The 14,380-nt window shown below is 70.0% G+C and overlaps 2 protein-coding genes across 2 annotated transcripts; one reads left to right on the forward strand and one right to left on the reverse strand.

Moving 5' to 3' along the window:
• Positions 1-682: 682 nt before the first annotated feature.
• Positions 683-11,400, forward strand: ASIC3 (acid sensing ion channel subunit 3). Its single transcript, XM_074842543.1, has 11 exons — positions 683-1,237; positions 5,939-6,089; positions 6,175-6,302; positions 7,065-7,215; positions 7,314-7,370; positions 7,754-7,907; positions 9,503-9,594; positions 9,673-9,752; positions 9,845-9,916; positions 10,134-10,186; positions 10,935-11,400. Exons 1-11 carry the CDS (start codon positions 683-685, stop codon positions 11,011-11,013), a joined length of 1,572 nt encoding a protein of 523 aa, XP_074698644.1. The 3' UTR covers positions 11,014-11,400.
• Positions 11,401-11,485: 85 nt separating this feature from the next.
• Positions 11,486-14,329, reverse strand: CDK5 (cyclin dependent kinase 5). The gene is made up of 12 exons (XM_074842570.1): positions 14,199-14,329; positions 14,003-14,091; positions 13,845-13,912; positions 13,662-13,722; positions 13,503-13,559; positions 13,236-13,331; positions 13,000-13,074; positions 12,793-12,889; positions 12,626-12,695; positions 12,435-12,495; positions 12,269-12,349; positions 11,486-12,138 (listed from the first exon to the last, which is right to left on the reverse strand). The coding sequence occupies exons 1-12, from the start codon at positions 14,233-14,235 to the stop codon at positions 12,052-12,054; spliced, it is 879 nt and encodes a 292-aa protein (XP_074698671.1). The 5' UTR covers positions 14,236-14,329; the 3' UTR covers positions 11,486-12,051.
• Positions 14,330-14,380: the final 51 nt, after the last annotated feature.

Consider the following 14,380-nt stretch of genomic DNA (forward strand, 5'->3'; position numbering starts at 1 on the left):
TGCGTGTCCCCCCTCCCAGGGGCCACCATGGCGGGGCTGGGACTCGCACGGCCCTAGGGGGCACCCCGCGGGGACCCCTCCCTCCCCTCCCTCCCCACCACCACCCCGGGGCTCTCTACCCGCCCCCGTACCCCAACTCCGAGGTGCTCCGGGTCTGCAGGGGCCCAGCGCGGCCCGGGGGGGCGGGGGGGGGCTCAGGCAGTGCCCCCAGTGTCGAGCGCAGCGGGGGCTCCGCGCCCAGCGCCGGGGGGAGGCAGGGAGAGGAGTGGGGCTCAGTGGGGCAGCCCCCCCAGTCCCGCCCGGCCCCGCGGCTCCCCGCCCCCCTCCCCGCCATCCCCCCCCTCCGCCGTGCTCGCCGGGGGGCGGCGGCGGGTGGAGCCGCCGCGGGAGGGGCGGGGGCGGGGGGCGGCCGCAGACCGGCAGCGGCTGCGCCGCGGCGGCGGGAGCGGAGCCGGGACCGGGGCCGCGCTGGCCGGCGGCTCCGCGGCACCGGCAGCGCGGGGTGGGTGGGGGGGTGGGGGGCGGAACGGAGCGCCCGGTCCTGCCCTGCCCTGCCCTGCCTGCGCCCTGCCTGCGCCCTGCCTGTCCGCAGCAACCCTGAGCGCGGCGATGGGCAGGGGTCGGCCGGGGGTCCCGGGGGGCTGAGGGCGGCGGGGAGCGCGGGGGGGGGCTCGGCGGCAGGATGAGGGCGGGCTCAGAGGGCAGCGGGGAGGGCGAGGGGCTCTCCAGCCTGCGGGCCTTCGCCCACAGCTCCTCGCTCCACGGCATCAGCCACGTCTTCGCCTACGGGGCCGTGTCGCTGCGCCGCGTGCTGTGGGGAGCCTTTTTCCTGGGCTCGCTGGGGCTGCTGCTGCTGGTCTGCGCCGAGCGCGTCGCCTACTTCCTCACCTACCCCCACGTCACCAAGCTGGACGAGGTGGCTGCCCACAACCTCACCTTCCCGGCCATCACCATCTGCAACCTCAACGAGTTCCGCTTCTCCAAGATCACCCGCAACGACATGTACCACGTGGGCGAGCTGCTGGCGCTGCTCAACGACCGCTACGAGATCAGCAACCCGCAGCTGGCCGAGCCCCACGTCCTGGCCGCCCTGCGCGACAAGGCCAACTTCAAAAACTTCAAGGCGAAGCCCTTCAGCATGGCCGAGTTCTACAACCGCACCGGCCATGACCTGGCCGACATGCTGCTGCAGTGCTCCTTCCGCGGCGCCAACTGCACCGCCCGCAACTTCACCGTGGTGAGTGCCGGGTCTGGGTGCGGCGACCGGCCGGACGGGGTGCCCACGTTGCCTCCCTGCCCCGGGGACCGCGGATGGATGCGGCTGTCCCGCCAGGGTAGCACCGGGGCTGCTGCGGCACCCATGGGTGAGCCCCTTTCTCCCGCCCCACGGCCGTTACACCCCTGCCCGCCTCCCCGGGCGCCGCAGCAGGCCGGCTGCCAGCCAGGGGTGCCCCCACCCCACGCTCACCGCAGGGGTGCCAGGCGGCTGGGAACAGCGCCCAGGCTGGAGCCGTCGCTGTGCCAGGGCCCCTGCGCTGGGCCGGGCAGCTGTGCCCGCGTCCAGCCCCTCGGGCACGGGATGCTCACGGGTACGGCCCGCGGCCCCGCTCCCCCCTTGCCAGCCCCAGATGCTGCCTGGGCACCGGCAGCAGCGGCCGCTTTCCCTGGGCTGTGTTCGCACACAGGTCCCGTGCCCGTGGCTCTTCCACGCAGCCTTCCCGGGCGAGAGTCCCCTGTGCTGGAGCCGTCCCCTCGTGGGTGCCTGGCCCCGGTGCTGCCCCCAGCACCCCTTGCCGCTCCTGGGGCTGCACCCACTCTGCTCCCGGCCCAGGGAATCGCTGGTGCCCGTGTGCTCCCACCGCACCCACCCTGCGCCGGTGGGACACCCGTGGGGCCGCACGGCACTGGACTGTGTCCCCCCTGGGCTGCGGGCTCACCCCCCGGTGATGGGCAGGGTGCGGGCAGCTGCTGGAGCGTGGCAGTGGGGAGCAGGGCTGCCAGGCATGGGCTGCTGTGGGCAGTGGGGTGGCTTGCGGGAGAAGGTGCCCACCCCTTGCCCCATGCAGCCCTGGGTGGGCATGGGGACCCCCGACCCAGCGGTCGGCTCCCTCAAGCAAACCTCGGCAGCGCGACCTGCCTGGGGCGGTTTCTGCCCAGGAGGGACGGGCAGGATGGGCAGGGGCACTGGCACAGGCAGGACGGGCACGTCCTTGGCGCTGCGGCAGCGCTGGGGAAGCAGCGTGCCGTGGGAGCTGGGCAGCCCGTGCCTGCTGCGCCGTCGCCGTGGGCTCGGCTGCGCTATCACAACAGCAATTACCGTCAGCTTAAGACTCTTAGTAGGCGAAATTAATTTTCCTTGGGAGCTCAGCTGAAAAGCATCCCTTTCGGCAGCTCTGCACCCTTCGCCGGAGCGGCTCTGCCAGTGTCCCTGCCGCAGGGCCAGGCGCCGGCAGCCTCGGACATCGAGGGCTGGGACATGCGGCGGGAGGGTTGAGGGTTCCGGGGGCAGGACTCAGGGGTGACTGCTGCAGCCGGAAAGCTGGTGCCTCTCCAGGGAGCGTGGCTGGGCCACTGGGGCCGCAGCGTGCCGCCAGCGTGCGGGGCCTGTGACTGCCCCAGGGGTAGGGCGGGCACCCGTCTCTGTTTCTGTGTCGGTGATCTCAGTGGAGTGGGAGTGGGTTACGTGCGGTGCCATGGCTCCCGCCGTCCCTGGGCTCGTGGATGCCGCCAGGAGCCCGTCGGGCTCTGCCCACGTGTGCCACACGGCCGCCTCGTCTCCGATGGGCGGCGAGAAACTTCGGCGTGAGCAGCCGCGGTGGCCCCCGGCACACGCAGGCCACCCCGCCCCGGCTCAGCCCTGCCTCCACCTGCACTCGTTGCAACTTTGCTGGCTAAAAATACGGAGCTAATGCCGGGGCTTAGGCACAGATTATGATCCTTCGCCCTGGGCCTCGGCGCTGAGCCGGCAGCTCCCGGCACCGTGTCCCAGCCGGCAGCTGCGGGGCTGCCAGGGCTCCCGGCCTGTGCTTGGGCTGGAGAGGCTGCCTGTGCGCGGTGCCTTGTCCCAGCCCTGTCCCTGGGGTCCCCGAGGTCCCCGGACACGTGGTGACCATCCAAAGCAAGGGCCGGCTGGGCTGGGTCTGCGCCCCAAAGCTGCCACCCCCCAGGGCTGGGGCAAGCTGGGGGTGCAGGGACGGGAGGCGCTCGGGGCCAGCACGGCCCAGGGGTGTGGGGACAGGAGGATCCTGGGTGCAGGGACAGGGGATCTGTAGGAAGCGCCCAGGGTGCAGGTTCCGGGGGGTGCAGGGCTGGGGGGGCCTGATGGTGGGTCACCCCAAGTGTGGGGACCCGCAGGACTGGCGGTTCTGAGGCTGTGGCCCAGTCCCTGTCCCTGTCCCTGTCCCCCCAGCCGCTGGGCCCCAGCACATCCCTGTGCCGGGCAGCCGTTGCCATGGCAGCCGCCCCCCCCTTCCTCCTTGGGCAGCGCATTACCATGGCAACGGCTCCCCTCTTTGGGAGCAGCCCGTTGCCACAGCAGCTCCCCCCCCGCCCCCCGCCCCCCGGGGCAGGACAGAGTGGGGACACACCACACCCGGGGGACACACACACCCTATAGCAGGGGGTCCTGACCCCATGGGGCAGTTATGGCCCCCCTGGGCCTCCCACCTCCGTGGCAGGGCTGGGGACCATGGCTGCAGCCTCCCCCCACCCCTTTCCCTGCACCCCAGGGCAGCCCCCCCCCGTGGGGTGGAGACCATGTGCCCCTATATGGGATGGGGCTCTGCGCTGGGGGCTTTGGAGGGGGTTGGCCAGAGGCAGTGGGGGTGGGGGGCTGGGGGGGCTGCTCTGGGGCTGGGGGGGCTTTGGCTGCAGGGTGGGAAGCGCCAGTGGGGAAGGGGACTGTGGGTCTGGGGGGGCTCTGGGGGGCGGCTTGGGGTTGTTCAGCTCAGGGTCATGCTGGGGCGCTCTGGGCAGGGTCTCTGCTCCTGGTCACTGGGCCCTGGGGGCCCTGGGGTCCCTGGCTGTGGGTACTGGGGTCTTACCTGTGGGTGCTGGTCCCTGGGGGCTCTGGGGCTGCTGGCACGGGGCTGGGTCCCAGGTTCCTGGTGGGGATGATGGCCTCCGCCAAGCCCCGCTCCCCGTCGCCATCCTGGCTCGCGCCCTCCCCGCTCACGTGTCCCCGCGCAGCCCCACGTGTCCCCACGCGGCCCCACGTCCCCCCCACACCACCCTGCGTCCCCCCGGAGCCGCGCTGAAACTCAATCCCTCCGCAGAGCCGCGGCAGAGCCGGGCAGGACGGGCCGCCATGGCCACCGAGCCGCCGGGGACGGGCGTGGGGGCACAGGGGGCGGCCAGCCTGGCGGCCTTCGCCCGCTCCTGCACACTGCACGGGCTGGGGCGCGTCTTCACGCCCGGGGCGCCAGCGCTGCATCGCCTGCTCTGGGCCGGAGCCTTCCTGGCCTCGCTGGGTGTCTTCCTGCTGCAGGCGGGGGAGCGGGTCCGGCGTTACGCCACATACCCCCACGTCACCGTGCTGGACGAGGCGGAGAGCCGCGTCCTCGCCTTCCCCGCCATCACCCTCTGCAACTACAACCGTGCCCGGCGCTCCCAGCTCACCCCCAACGACCTGTTCTGGCTGGGCGGGGAGCTGCTGGCCGTGGGGAGGGAGGATTTCCCCCACTATCTGCGGGCGCTGGGGCTGCCCCCCGACCTCGCCGGCTTCTTCCCCAGCAAGAGCTACGACCTGGGCGCCTTCTACCAGCGCGCCGGGCACCCCATCCACGAGATGCTGCTGCGCTGTCGCTTCCGTGGCCGGGACTGCGGCCCCGAGAACTTCACTGCCGTGAGTGCCACCGCCACGGCCACCGCCACGGCCACAGCCATGGCCACGGCTGGCTCTGCCCCGGGCAGGACCCACAGTGGCCCCAACCCCATCCCTGGCTGGCTCTGCCCCGGGCAGGGCTCGGGCAGGACCCCCAGGGCTGTGTGCAGGTTTTGGGGCGATGGTGGGGTGCACGCTGTGGGGTGATGGGCTGGGTGCGCTCTGCGGGGCTATGGGGTGCGCAGGCTGTGGGGTGAGAGGGCTGTGGGGCAAGGGTGGGGTGGGGGCACCTGCCCAGCCCACTGCCCCCCAGCCCCAGGCACGCCATGAACCTCCCACCATGCTGCCCCAGGGCGGCTCCTCTTGCCCACCCTGCACCCACGGGGCTGTGGGTAAGCGCGGTGGAGATGGGGAGTCACGGTGGGGATGTGGGGCAAGGTGGGGGAGCTGGGGGGGGCGATGGCCTGAGTGTGGGGCTCTCGGCCCCGCTCCCCACAGGAGAGCTGGCCCCAGGGCCGTGGGGAGCGGGTGTGGGGCGGTGGGGGCGAGGGTGCCATGGGGGTCAGGGTCAGGAGGTCTGTGCTCGCTGCAAAGCAACCGTGGTGGCCGGGGGGAGCTGTCTCCGTGCTGGGGGGCCGTGAGTAAAGGCGGGTCAGCCCTGGGGAGGGGGGTCTGTGGGCATCTTTGCAAGGGTTGGGGTCCCACACCCCGCCTGGCCGGGGCTGCAGAGGGACCGTCCCTCTGCTGCGGTAAGCGCCGGGGCCTGGTGGGGCAGGACCCAGGCGGGGGTCCCGCGGGGTTGTGGGGACCCAGCAGAGCCGAGGGCACCACGCTGAGGCAGGGACAGCAGCAGCTGCTCCACAGCCCCATCTGCAGCCCCGTGCAGGGGGGAAGGGATGGGTGCACCAGCCCCCTTCCCTGCGCAGGGACTGATGGGGTGCTGGGATCCTGCCCTGGGGCCGTGCCGGGACCCTGGGTGCTGCCCCCCCAGCCCTGCTTGGTGGATGCAGGGCAGGCAGGGACCCAGCTCCCGTCCCCCAGCACCCCAAATGCCACCATCCCACGAGTGACCCCCGCGGCGGGTGCTGAGGTTCCTGCCCTGTCACCCCCCTGCAGATCTTCACCCGCCTCGGCAAGTGCTACACCTTCAACTCGGGGGGGCCGGGCCGGGAGGTGCTGACCACGCTGCAGGGCGGCGCGGGGAACGGCCTGGAGCTGATGCTCAACGTCCAGCAAGAGGAATACCTTCCCGTCTGGGGGGACACTGGTGAGGGCACCCCCCAACTCCCCGCAGCCCTGCTACCCCGCCCAGCCGCCGCTTCACACCCCCAACACCCTCCCCTGCCTTGCAGACGAGACCTCCTACGAGGCGGGGGTGAAGGTGCAGATCCACAGCCAGGAGGAGCCCCCCTTCATCGACCAGCTGGGCTTCGGTGTGGCGCCCGGCTTCCAGACCTTCGTGTCCTGCCAGCAGCAGCGGGTATCCGGCCGCTCTGCCCGGGCGGCGCGCGAAGCGGGCTACGGGGGCTGGGGGGGGACAGCTGCACCTCCCTCCCGGGGCTTGGGCAGTCCCAGCACATCCATAGTCATCCCCCTCCCTGGGACGTCCTGTGCCACAAGTCGGGTACCACACCACCGGTGTGGCGGCTCTGCCACCGTGACAGCCGGGAGCACGGTGTGGGGCTGCCCCACGGCGGGACTGCTCGATCCCACCATAAGCACCGGCTCCTGGCAGCGACCCCCCCCGCCCCAGCCTCCTGCCGAACAGACCGTCGGCAGGGGCGGCATCCAGCTCCCGCAGCCAGACACCTAAATTTAGGTGTCTCGAGTGGGTGTCTCCATGTGTGCCGGCACTCGCGGCGGGGGTGGCAGGGAGCGCGGCGGTGGCGGCGGCACTGTGGCCCTCGGTGCCCGTGGGCAACCTGCCGAGCCTCGCCGCTCCCTCGCCAAGTGCTGGGAGTGTGCTGGCCTCGTGCTGCCCCTCTGGGTGCTGCCCACCGTTGTGGGGGTCTGTGCCGACCCCCTGTCACGTCCAGCTCCCAGCCAGCGCCACATGGCCGTCCTCGTGCCCAGCGAGAAAGGGATGGGAGCGGGGGGTCTCCAGGGTGACGTGCCCCCCCCCGCCCCAGCAGCATGGGACAAGCTCTGCCCGAGGGACAGGGCACCCCTGTGGGCTGGGGGACAAGCGGCGCGGGCCGTGGACGCCGTGGACGCCGTGTTTTCCTTAGCCCGCGGCTGGCAGCTGGTGTACCTGCCCCCGCCTTGGGGGGACTGCAAGGCCACCCCCATCGAGTCCGACTTCTTCACCAACTACAGCATCACCGCCTGCCGCCTGGACTGCGAGACCCGCTACCTGGCCGAGAACTGCAACTGCCGCATGGTGCACATGCCGGGTGAGCCAGGGACGGAGCTGGGGACTGGGGGCGGCCGCCGCGGGGCCGGGGCGTCGGGGAGACCCTCCTGCCCCTGCGACTGCCGCCTCCCCCCGCAGGCAACGCCAACGTCTGCACCCCGGAGCAGTACAAGGAGTGCGCCGACCCCGCGCTGGGTATGTACAGGCAGCACCCTGACCGCTGCCTCTACCATCCCCGGCCCCGCCCAGGGCCTCACTCCGCGGGCCACCATCCCCGGACACCCCCAGCCTCGCCCCTGGGACCCCTCGTGCCCTGCCTTGCTGGGCTCCATCACGGTGAACGCAGCAGCAGCGTTGCCGTGCCCTTGCTGCGGGGGGGGGACACTGCTGTCCCCGCCTGCTCCTTGTATGCTGCCGGCAGCGATCGCAGCATGTTCGTCCCGTGCCACCAGCACCCGCCACGACCCAGGCTTTGGTCGGGGCCTGGGCTCTGTCCTCGGAGCAGCCTGATCCCAACACGGGTCGGGGTCACGGCCCACGGTCCTGGTGGTCCCTGTCCCACCCGCGTCCCCCCCCAGACTTCCTGGTGAAGAAGGACAGCGAGTACTGCGCCTGCCGCACGCCCTGCGCCATGGTGCGCTATGGCAAAGAGCTTTCCATGGTGAAGATCCCCAGCAAGGCCTCCGCCAGGTACCTGGCCAAGAAGTTCAACAAGACGGAGCAGTACATCGCGTGAGTGCCACCGCCGCCGCGCTGACCCACAGCCCCACCAGCGCGTGGCACGGCGTGGCACGGGCTGACAGTGTGATACGGCACGGCACGGCCGCGTGGCATGCCCAGCGTACGTGAACAGGCACGGCACGGCCTGACAGCCTGGCAGCACTCTCCTGGTGAAACTGGCTGCTCGTGGCTTGGATGATCGCACGCTTTGCTGGGTAAAAAACTGGCTGGATGGCCGGGCCCAAAGAGTTGTGGTGAACGGAGTTAAATCTGGTTGGCAGCCGGTCACGAGTGGTGTCCCCCAGGGCTCGGTTTTGGGGCCACTCGTGTTTAACATCTTTATTGATGATCTGGATGAGGGGATCGAGTGCGCCCTCAGTCAGTTTGCAGATGACACCAAGTTGGGTGGGAGTGTTGATCTGCTCGAGGGTAGGGAGGCTCTGCAGAGAGACCTGGACAGGCTGGAGCGATGGGCTAAGGCCAACTGGAGGAGTTTCAATAAGGCCAAATGCCGGGTGCTGCACTTGGGCCACAACAACCCCCAGCAGCGCTACAGGCTTGGGGAGGAGTGGCTGGAGAGCTGCCAGTCAGAGAGGGACCTGGGGGTGTTGATTGACAGCCGGCTGAACAGGAGCCAGCAGTGTGCCCAGGTGGCCAAGAAGGCCAATGGCATCCTGGCTTGTATCAGCAATAGCGTGGCCAGCAGGGTCAGGGAAGGGATCTTACCCCTGGACTCGGCACTGGTGAGGCCGCACCTCGATTACTGGGTTCAGTTTTGGGCCCCTCACTACAAAAAGGACATTGAATGACTCAAGCGTGTCCAGAGAAGGGCAACGAAGCTGGTGCAGGGTCTGGAGCACAGGTCTGATGGGGAGCGGCTGAGGGAACTGGGGGGGTTTAGTCTGGAGAAGAGGAGGCTGAGGGGAGACCTCATCGCCCTCTGCAGCTACCTGAAAGGAGGGTGCAGAGAGCTGGGGATGAGTCTCTTGAATCAAGTCACAAGCAATAGGACAAGAGGGAATGGCCTCAAGCTGCGCCAGGGAAGGTTTAGACTGGCTATTAGGAAGTATTTCTTTCCAGAAGGGGTTGTTGGGCGTTGGAATGGGCTGCCCAGGGCAGGGGTGGAGTCCCCATCCCTGGAGGGGTTGAAGAGTCGGGTTGACCCAGCGCTGAGGGATCTGGTGGAGTTGAGAACGGTCAGTGTGAGGTTAATGGTTGGACTGGATGATCTTCAAGGTCTTTTCCAACCGAGATCAGTCTGTGATTCTATTCTATGATTCTATGAACTGGCATGGCACGGCCACATGACATCCCCCAGCATACGTGATCTGGCATGGCATGGTGTGGCACGGCACTGCCTCCCCTGTGCAAATCTGCCCCAGCACAGGGAAAACCACAGCACGGCACAGCATGGCATGGCACAGCATGGCACAGCACGGCACAGCACATCTTTGTGCCACCCCAGCACAGGGCAGACCCCTCTGCCCCGTCCCACCGGCACACCTCAGCATGGCACAGCCCCCCCTGGACACCCCCCCCCCCCCCCAGCCGGGGATGCCACCTGACGGCTCATCTGTCTGTCCTGGACCCATCTGTCCCCCCTCCAGGGACAACGTGCTGGTCCTGGACATCTTCTTTGAGGCCCTGAACTATGAGATGATTGAGCAGAAGAAGGCGTACGAGGTAGCAGGGCTGCTGGGTGAGTGCCTAGGGGGGACCGGGGGGGCGGTCGGGGGGCGGGGGGGGCAGCCCCCTTTAACGCCACCCTCTTGCCCAGGCGACATCGGGGGGCAGATGGGGCTCTTCATTGGCGCCAGCCTCCTCACCATCCTGGAGATATTCGACTATCTGTACGAGGTGAGCGCCCGCCCGGGCCCACCCCCCAGGCCCTGGCCCACAACCGAGGGTGCTCAGGGCTGCAGCAGGGGGCTTTGATCCGTCTCCCCCAGGTATTTCGGGACAAACTCCTCAGCTTCTACAAGGAAAAGAAGAGGACCCCCAGGAGCGACAGCAGCACCCTGGTAACACCCCCCCCCCTCCGCCTCCCCCAGCACCCCCCAACCCCTCCGGGCACGGCCGGCAAGGGGGGGCCCTCGCACCTCATCCCACCCATCTGCTGCTCGGCCTCGTCCCACCCCGGGACCGGCACCACCATCTCCCGCTGGGACCCCGCGCGCTCATTCGCTCCTCTCTGTCCGTCCGTCCGTCCGTCCGTCCTGCGCCCCCGTCGCCCACCAGGAGCATCCAGCGGTCCCGGGGAGCCCCGCTGTCCCTCTCCCGCCGGGGGCCAGGTAGACATCCCGGCTCTACACCCGGGGGGGGGGGGTGGGGGGGGGGCAGCACCCAGAGCCCCCAAACAACCCCCCACCCTGGCAATGCTGGCACAGGGAGAGGAGGTTGTGTGGGGGGGTGGATCATGGGGCTGCCTCCCCCCAGGGGGGCGACAGGGGTCCCTGGCCGGGCCACAGCAAGGGGCAAGGGGGATGCAACCGCCCCAGGCAGGGACACCCCCCCCCATCACCCCATTCCTCTGCAGGCGGGCCCCGGGGGTCCACTCCCTCCCCCTCCCTCCATCCCAGGCTTTTCTTGGCATCATCTCCGGGGCTGGTGTGTGGGGGCTGCCCCCCCCCACCGGCTCCGCTCCCATCCTCATGCATCGCTCCCTGGCACTGCATCCCACGGGTGCCCGTTGCCCAGAGCCCCCCCCCCCCAAACTCTCGCTGGCCACGGGCCACCCCAACCTCCCCCCACCCCTCCCCAGGACAAAGCCCTAGTCCTGGAGGACGCTCAGAGACGGCGGGGGGGAGAGACAGGGGGACAGCGTGCTCCACAGTGGCTGCACCCCCTTGAAGCTGGGGGGGCTCCTGGGGCAGAGCTGGGGCAACCCGAGGGGTGCGTGGGGCGGGGGCAAGGGGCAAAGCCCCCCCAATGTGACCAGGCGCTAGGGCGGGGGGGGGGGGGGACAGGACACGAGGCTGGTGGCTGCAGCACGGCCGGGGTGCAGAGCCCCCCCTTGACCACCGTCCCCTCTGTCCCCAGAGCGCCCGTCCCCCCCTGCGCTGCCACACGGACAGTCTCAGCTTCGCCCCGAACGTGCTACCTCGTCACCCGGCTCTAGGCGCCTTTGAGGAATTCGCCTGCTGAGGGCCCAGCCCCGCACCCCCCGGCTGGGCCGGGGAGGGGGACACACACACACACACTGAGGGGGGGGCCGCTGCTGACAGCAGACCCGGGCACCCCCACCGCTCTGTCCCGCCGGGACTGGGGGAACCCCACGGGCTGCGGGGCTGGCACCAGGCCCCGAGGTGCCCCCACTCTGGGCTACCCCCCTGCCCAGGAGGTGGCAAAGGGGGGGCCGGGGGGGTGGCAGGGCCCCCCCCCGGCCTTGCTCCCGTGTCCCTGCATGCGCTGCTTGCGCCCGCGCCCCTCCCCACTGCGCTGTACATGTGAACCCCGCTCGCTGCGGACCCCCCCCCAACCTCGTCCCATTAAAGACCTGCCCCAGGCCCCGACTCCTGTGCTGTTTGGGGGGGGGGGGGGGCATATTGCGGGGGCAATCCCCAGTGCCCCAGGAAGGAGAAGGCAGGCGCTGGGGAGAGGGAAGCTCTTTATGGATGTAACAAACACGCACATTCACCTACGTACAGCAGCACAGTAGAAAAGAAACAGGGTACCCGCCCCGCCCCCCCCACCCCACCCCTGGGGAGCTAGCACCCCCTCCCCTACTGGGGGGGGCAGGGGGGAGAGCAGGGAGAGGAGGAGCAGGGGGTCCCACCCCACCGGGGTCCCCACGCCTGGTCCCAGAGGGTCCTGGCCCCTCCACCAGCACCTTGGCCCCAGGGAGGGCTCTGGGTCAGCCCTGGCTCCCCTGCGGGGTTGGGAGGTCGGGGGCAGGGGAGGGCCACACCAGCACCCCACAGCCAGGGCAGAACCCGGGGTAGCACTGGGTTAAAAACCTAATAAATACCAGGGGGGGGCAGGGGGCTGCAGTTCCGAGGTGCTGGCACCTCAGACCTCACCTCACATGTCCCCCCCTCCCTGCTGCCGTGGGGGGGGGCTGTCCCATCCCCACTGCTGCTGGGAGTGTGCCAGGAGCTGGGGTGCTGCCCCCCCCGGCTCAGCGTGGGGCCGGGCCAGCGCTGGGGTTGGGGGGGCCCTAAGGAGGGCAGAAGTCTGTGAAGTAGGGGTGCTGGAGAGCCTCCTCCGCTGATATCCGCTGCACCGGGTTGCATTTCAGCAGGTTCTGGGGGCAGGAAGTGAGGCTGAGGCTGGGGGGGGCCATCACAGGGCACCCCCGGACAGGCGTGGGGCTGCGAGGGGAGAGGGCAGCCGCCCCAAGAAGCCAAAGCCTCCCACCTCTCCCTCCCACTCACCTGTAGCAGGTCTCGGCCGGTCGCATTCAGCTTGGGCACCACGTTGACCAGGGAGGTGGTGGCGGGGTACATGGGGTATGGCTGGGGACAGAGAGGTGAGCCCCGGCTGCTTGTCCCAAGCGGCGCCCCCCCAAGCCCCCCCCTTCCCAGCCAGCCCCCACCTCACCTTGTAGTCCGGCAGCTTGGCCATGGCCGGCCACTGCTCCTCCGTGGGGGTTCCCAGCAGCGTGGGGACGACAGCGGTCAAGGGCCAGCGCGGGGGGACACCCGCCCCCCGCCTCGCCTCACCTAGGCAGAGCCCCTCTCCCTCTCCCCTTGCCCAGGAGATAGCCCCCCCCCCCCGCCCCCAAAGGATATCGGAAAATCCTTTTCAGCTGGTCATCCACGTCGTTCCCCGGGAACAGCGGCCGCCCCGCGTTGGCCAGCTCTAGGACAGAGAAAAGTGGGGAGCCCTGCAGCCCCACAGCCTCGGCAGCCCCCCCCAGCAGCACATCACCCCCCTTCCCCCCCTCGCTGTGCTGTACCTGCGAAGATGCAGCCGGCTGACCACATGTCGATGGAGGTGGAGTAGAGCTTGGCGCCGAAAAGCACATCCGGGGGCCGATACCACAGCGTGACGACCTGCGCGGAGGGACGGGGGAGACACTCAGCCAGGCCGGGGTGGGGGTGGGGGCGATGACGGGACGGCCGAGAGCCCCCGTCCAGGTGAAAGTGCGGCCCTCGCAGCTCACCTCTGCTGAGTAACAGCGCACGGGGATGCCAAAGGCCCGGGCCAGGCCGAAGTCGGCCAGTTTGAGTTCCCCGTTCTGCCGGGAAAGCGCCATGTCAGCAGGGACAGCGTGGGGGGGCTGCCGACCCCCAGTCTCGGGGCAGCAGCAGCCGCTGCTCCAGGCCCTCTGTCTTTTCCCGTTAGGCCAGAAAAATCGAGGGAGAGATGGAGCCGCGAGCTGGGGACTGGTGGCCTCACCCGGTTGATGAGCAGGTTCTGGGGTTTGAGGTCTCGGTGCAGGACATTGCGGCTGTGGCAGAAAGCGAGGCCCTTCAGCAGCTGGTACATGAACGACTGCAGGGGGAAAAAAAACCAAAAAAAGTGCGGGCCCCAGCGGGATGCGTCAGCCCCTCGACGCCGCCGGCCGGTTCTTGTGACAAGACAAGCGACAGGTCCCCAGGGGCTTCCGGAGGCCCCCCCCCTCCCCCAAAACGCACCTTGATGATTTCCCCCCTAAAAACGCACCTTGACGATCTCCGGGTCCAAGTCCCCGTTGCAGCTATCGAAGTATTTCTTCAGGTCCTGGGAAGGAGCGAGCGGGGGGTCACGTCAGGGAGAGGTGGGGGCTGCGAGAAGTGACGCCCCGGTGCCGCCGAGCCCCCCCTGCCCCCCCCCAGCACTCACCTGGTCGCAAAACTCAAAGACCAGGGTCAGTTTCTTATCGCTGTGCAGGACGTCGTGGAGCCTGAGAGGGGAGGGGGAGCCTGAGGCCCCGCAACGCCCGGCCGAGCCCACGGGGTGAGATCAGCCCCGGGGGGGTCCCCCCGGCCCTGGGGGCACCCCAGACCCCCCCCCGCCCCTCCTTGCCTGACGATGTTCTTATGCTTCAGCTCCTTGAGCAAGCAGATCTCCCGCAGCGCCGAGCTGGGCACGCCCTGCCGAGAGAGGGGGTGCGCTCGGGGGGGCTCGGGGAAACTGGGACCGGGACCGGACCCCGGACCCCCCCCGCCCCCCTCCCACCTCACCTCATCATCATCGTCCAGCCGCACCCGCTTCAGCGCCACGATCTCGTGCGTCTCCCGGTTCTTGGCCTTGAACACGGTCCCGTAGGTGCCTGCGGGCAGCCGGGTCACTGCCGCACCGGCCCCCCGGTACCGGCCCCCCGGTACCGGCCTCCCGGCACCCGCCCGGGTCCCCCCGCACGGCCCGGCCCGGCCGCACCTTCCCCAATCTTCTCCAGTTTCTCGTATTTCTGCATCGCTCCGGTTCCGCCGCCGCCGCCGCCGCCGCCACACCTCCCGGCAGACCCCGCGCGTCCCCCGACCCCCGATGCCACACCTCCCGGCAGGCCCCGCGCGTCCCCGTCCCCGATGCCACACCTCCCGGCAGCCCCCGCGCCGGCC

The sequence above is a fragment of the Strix aluco genome, chromosome 1 (genome assembly GCF_031877795.1).
Source record: "Strix aluco isolate bStrAlu1 chromosome 1, bStrAlu1.hap1, whole genome shotgun sequence".
Lineage (NCBI taxonomy): Eukaryota > Metazoa > Chordata > Aves > Strigiformes > Strigidae > Strix > Strix aluco.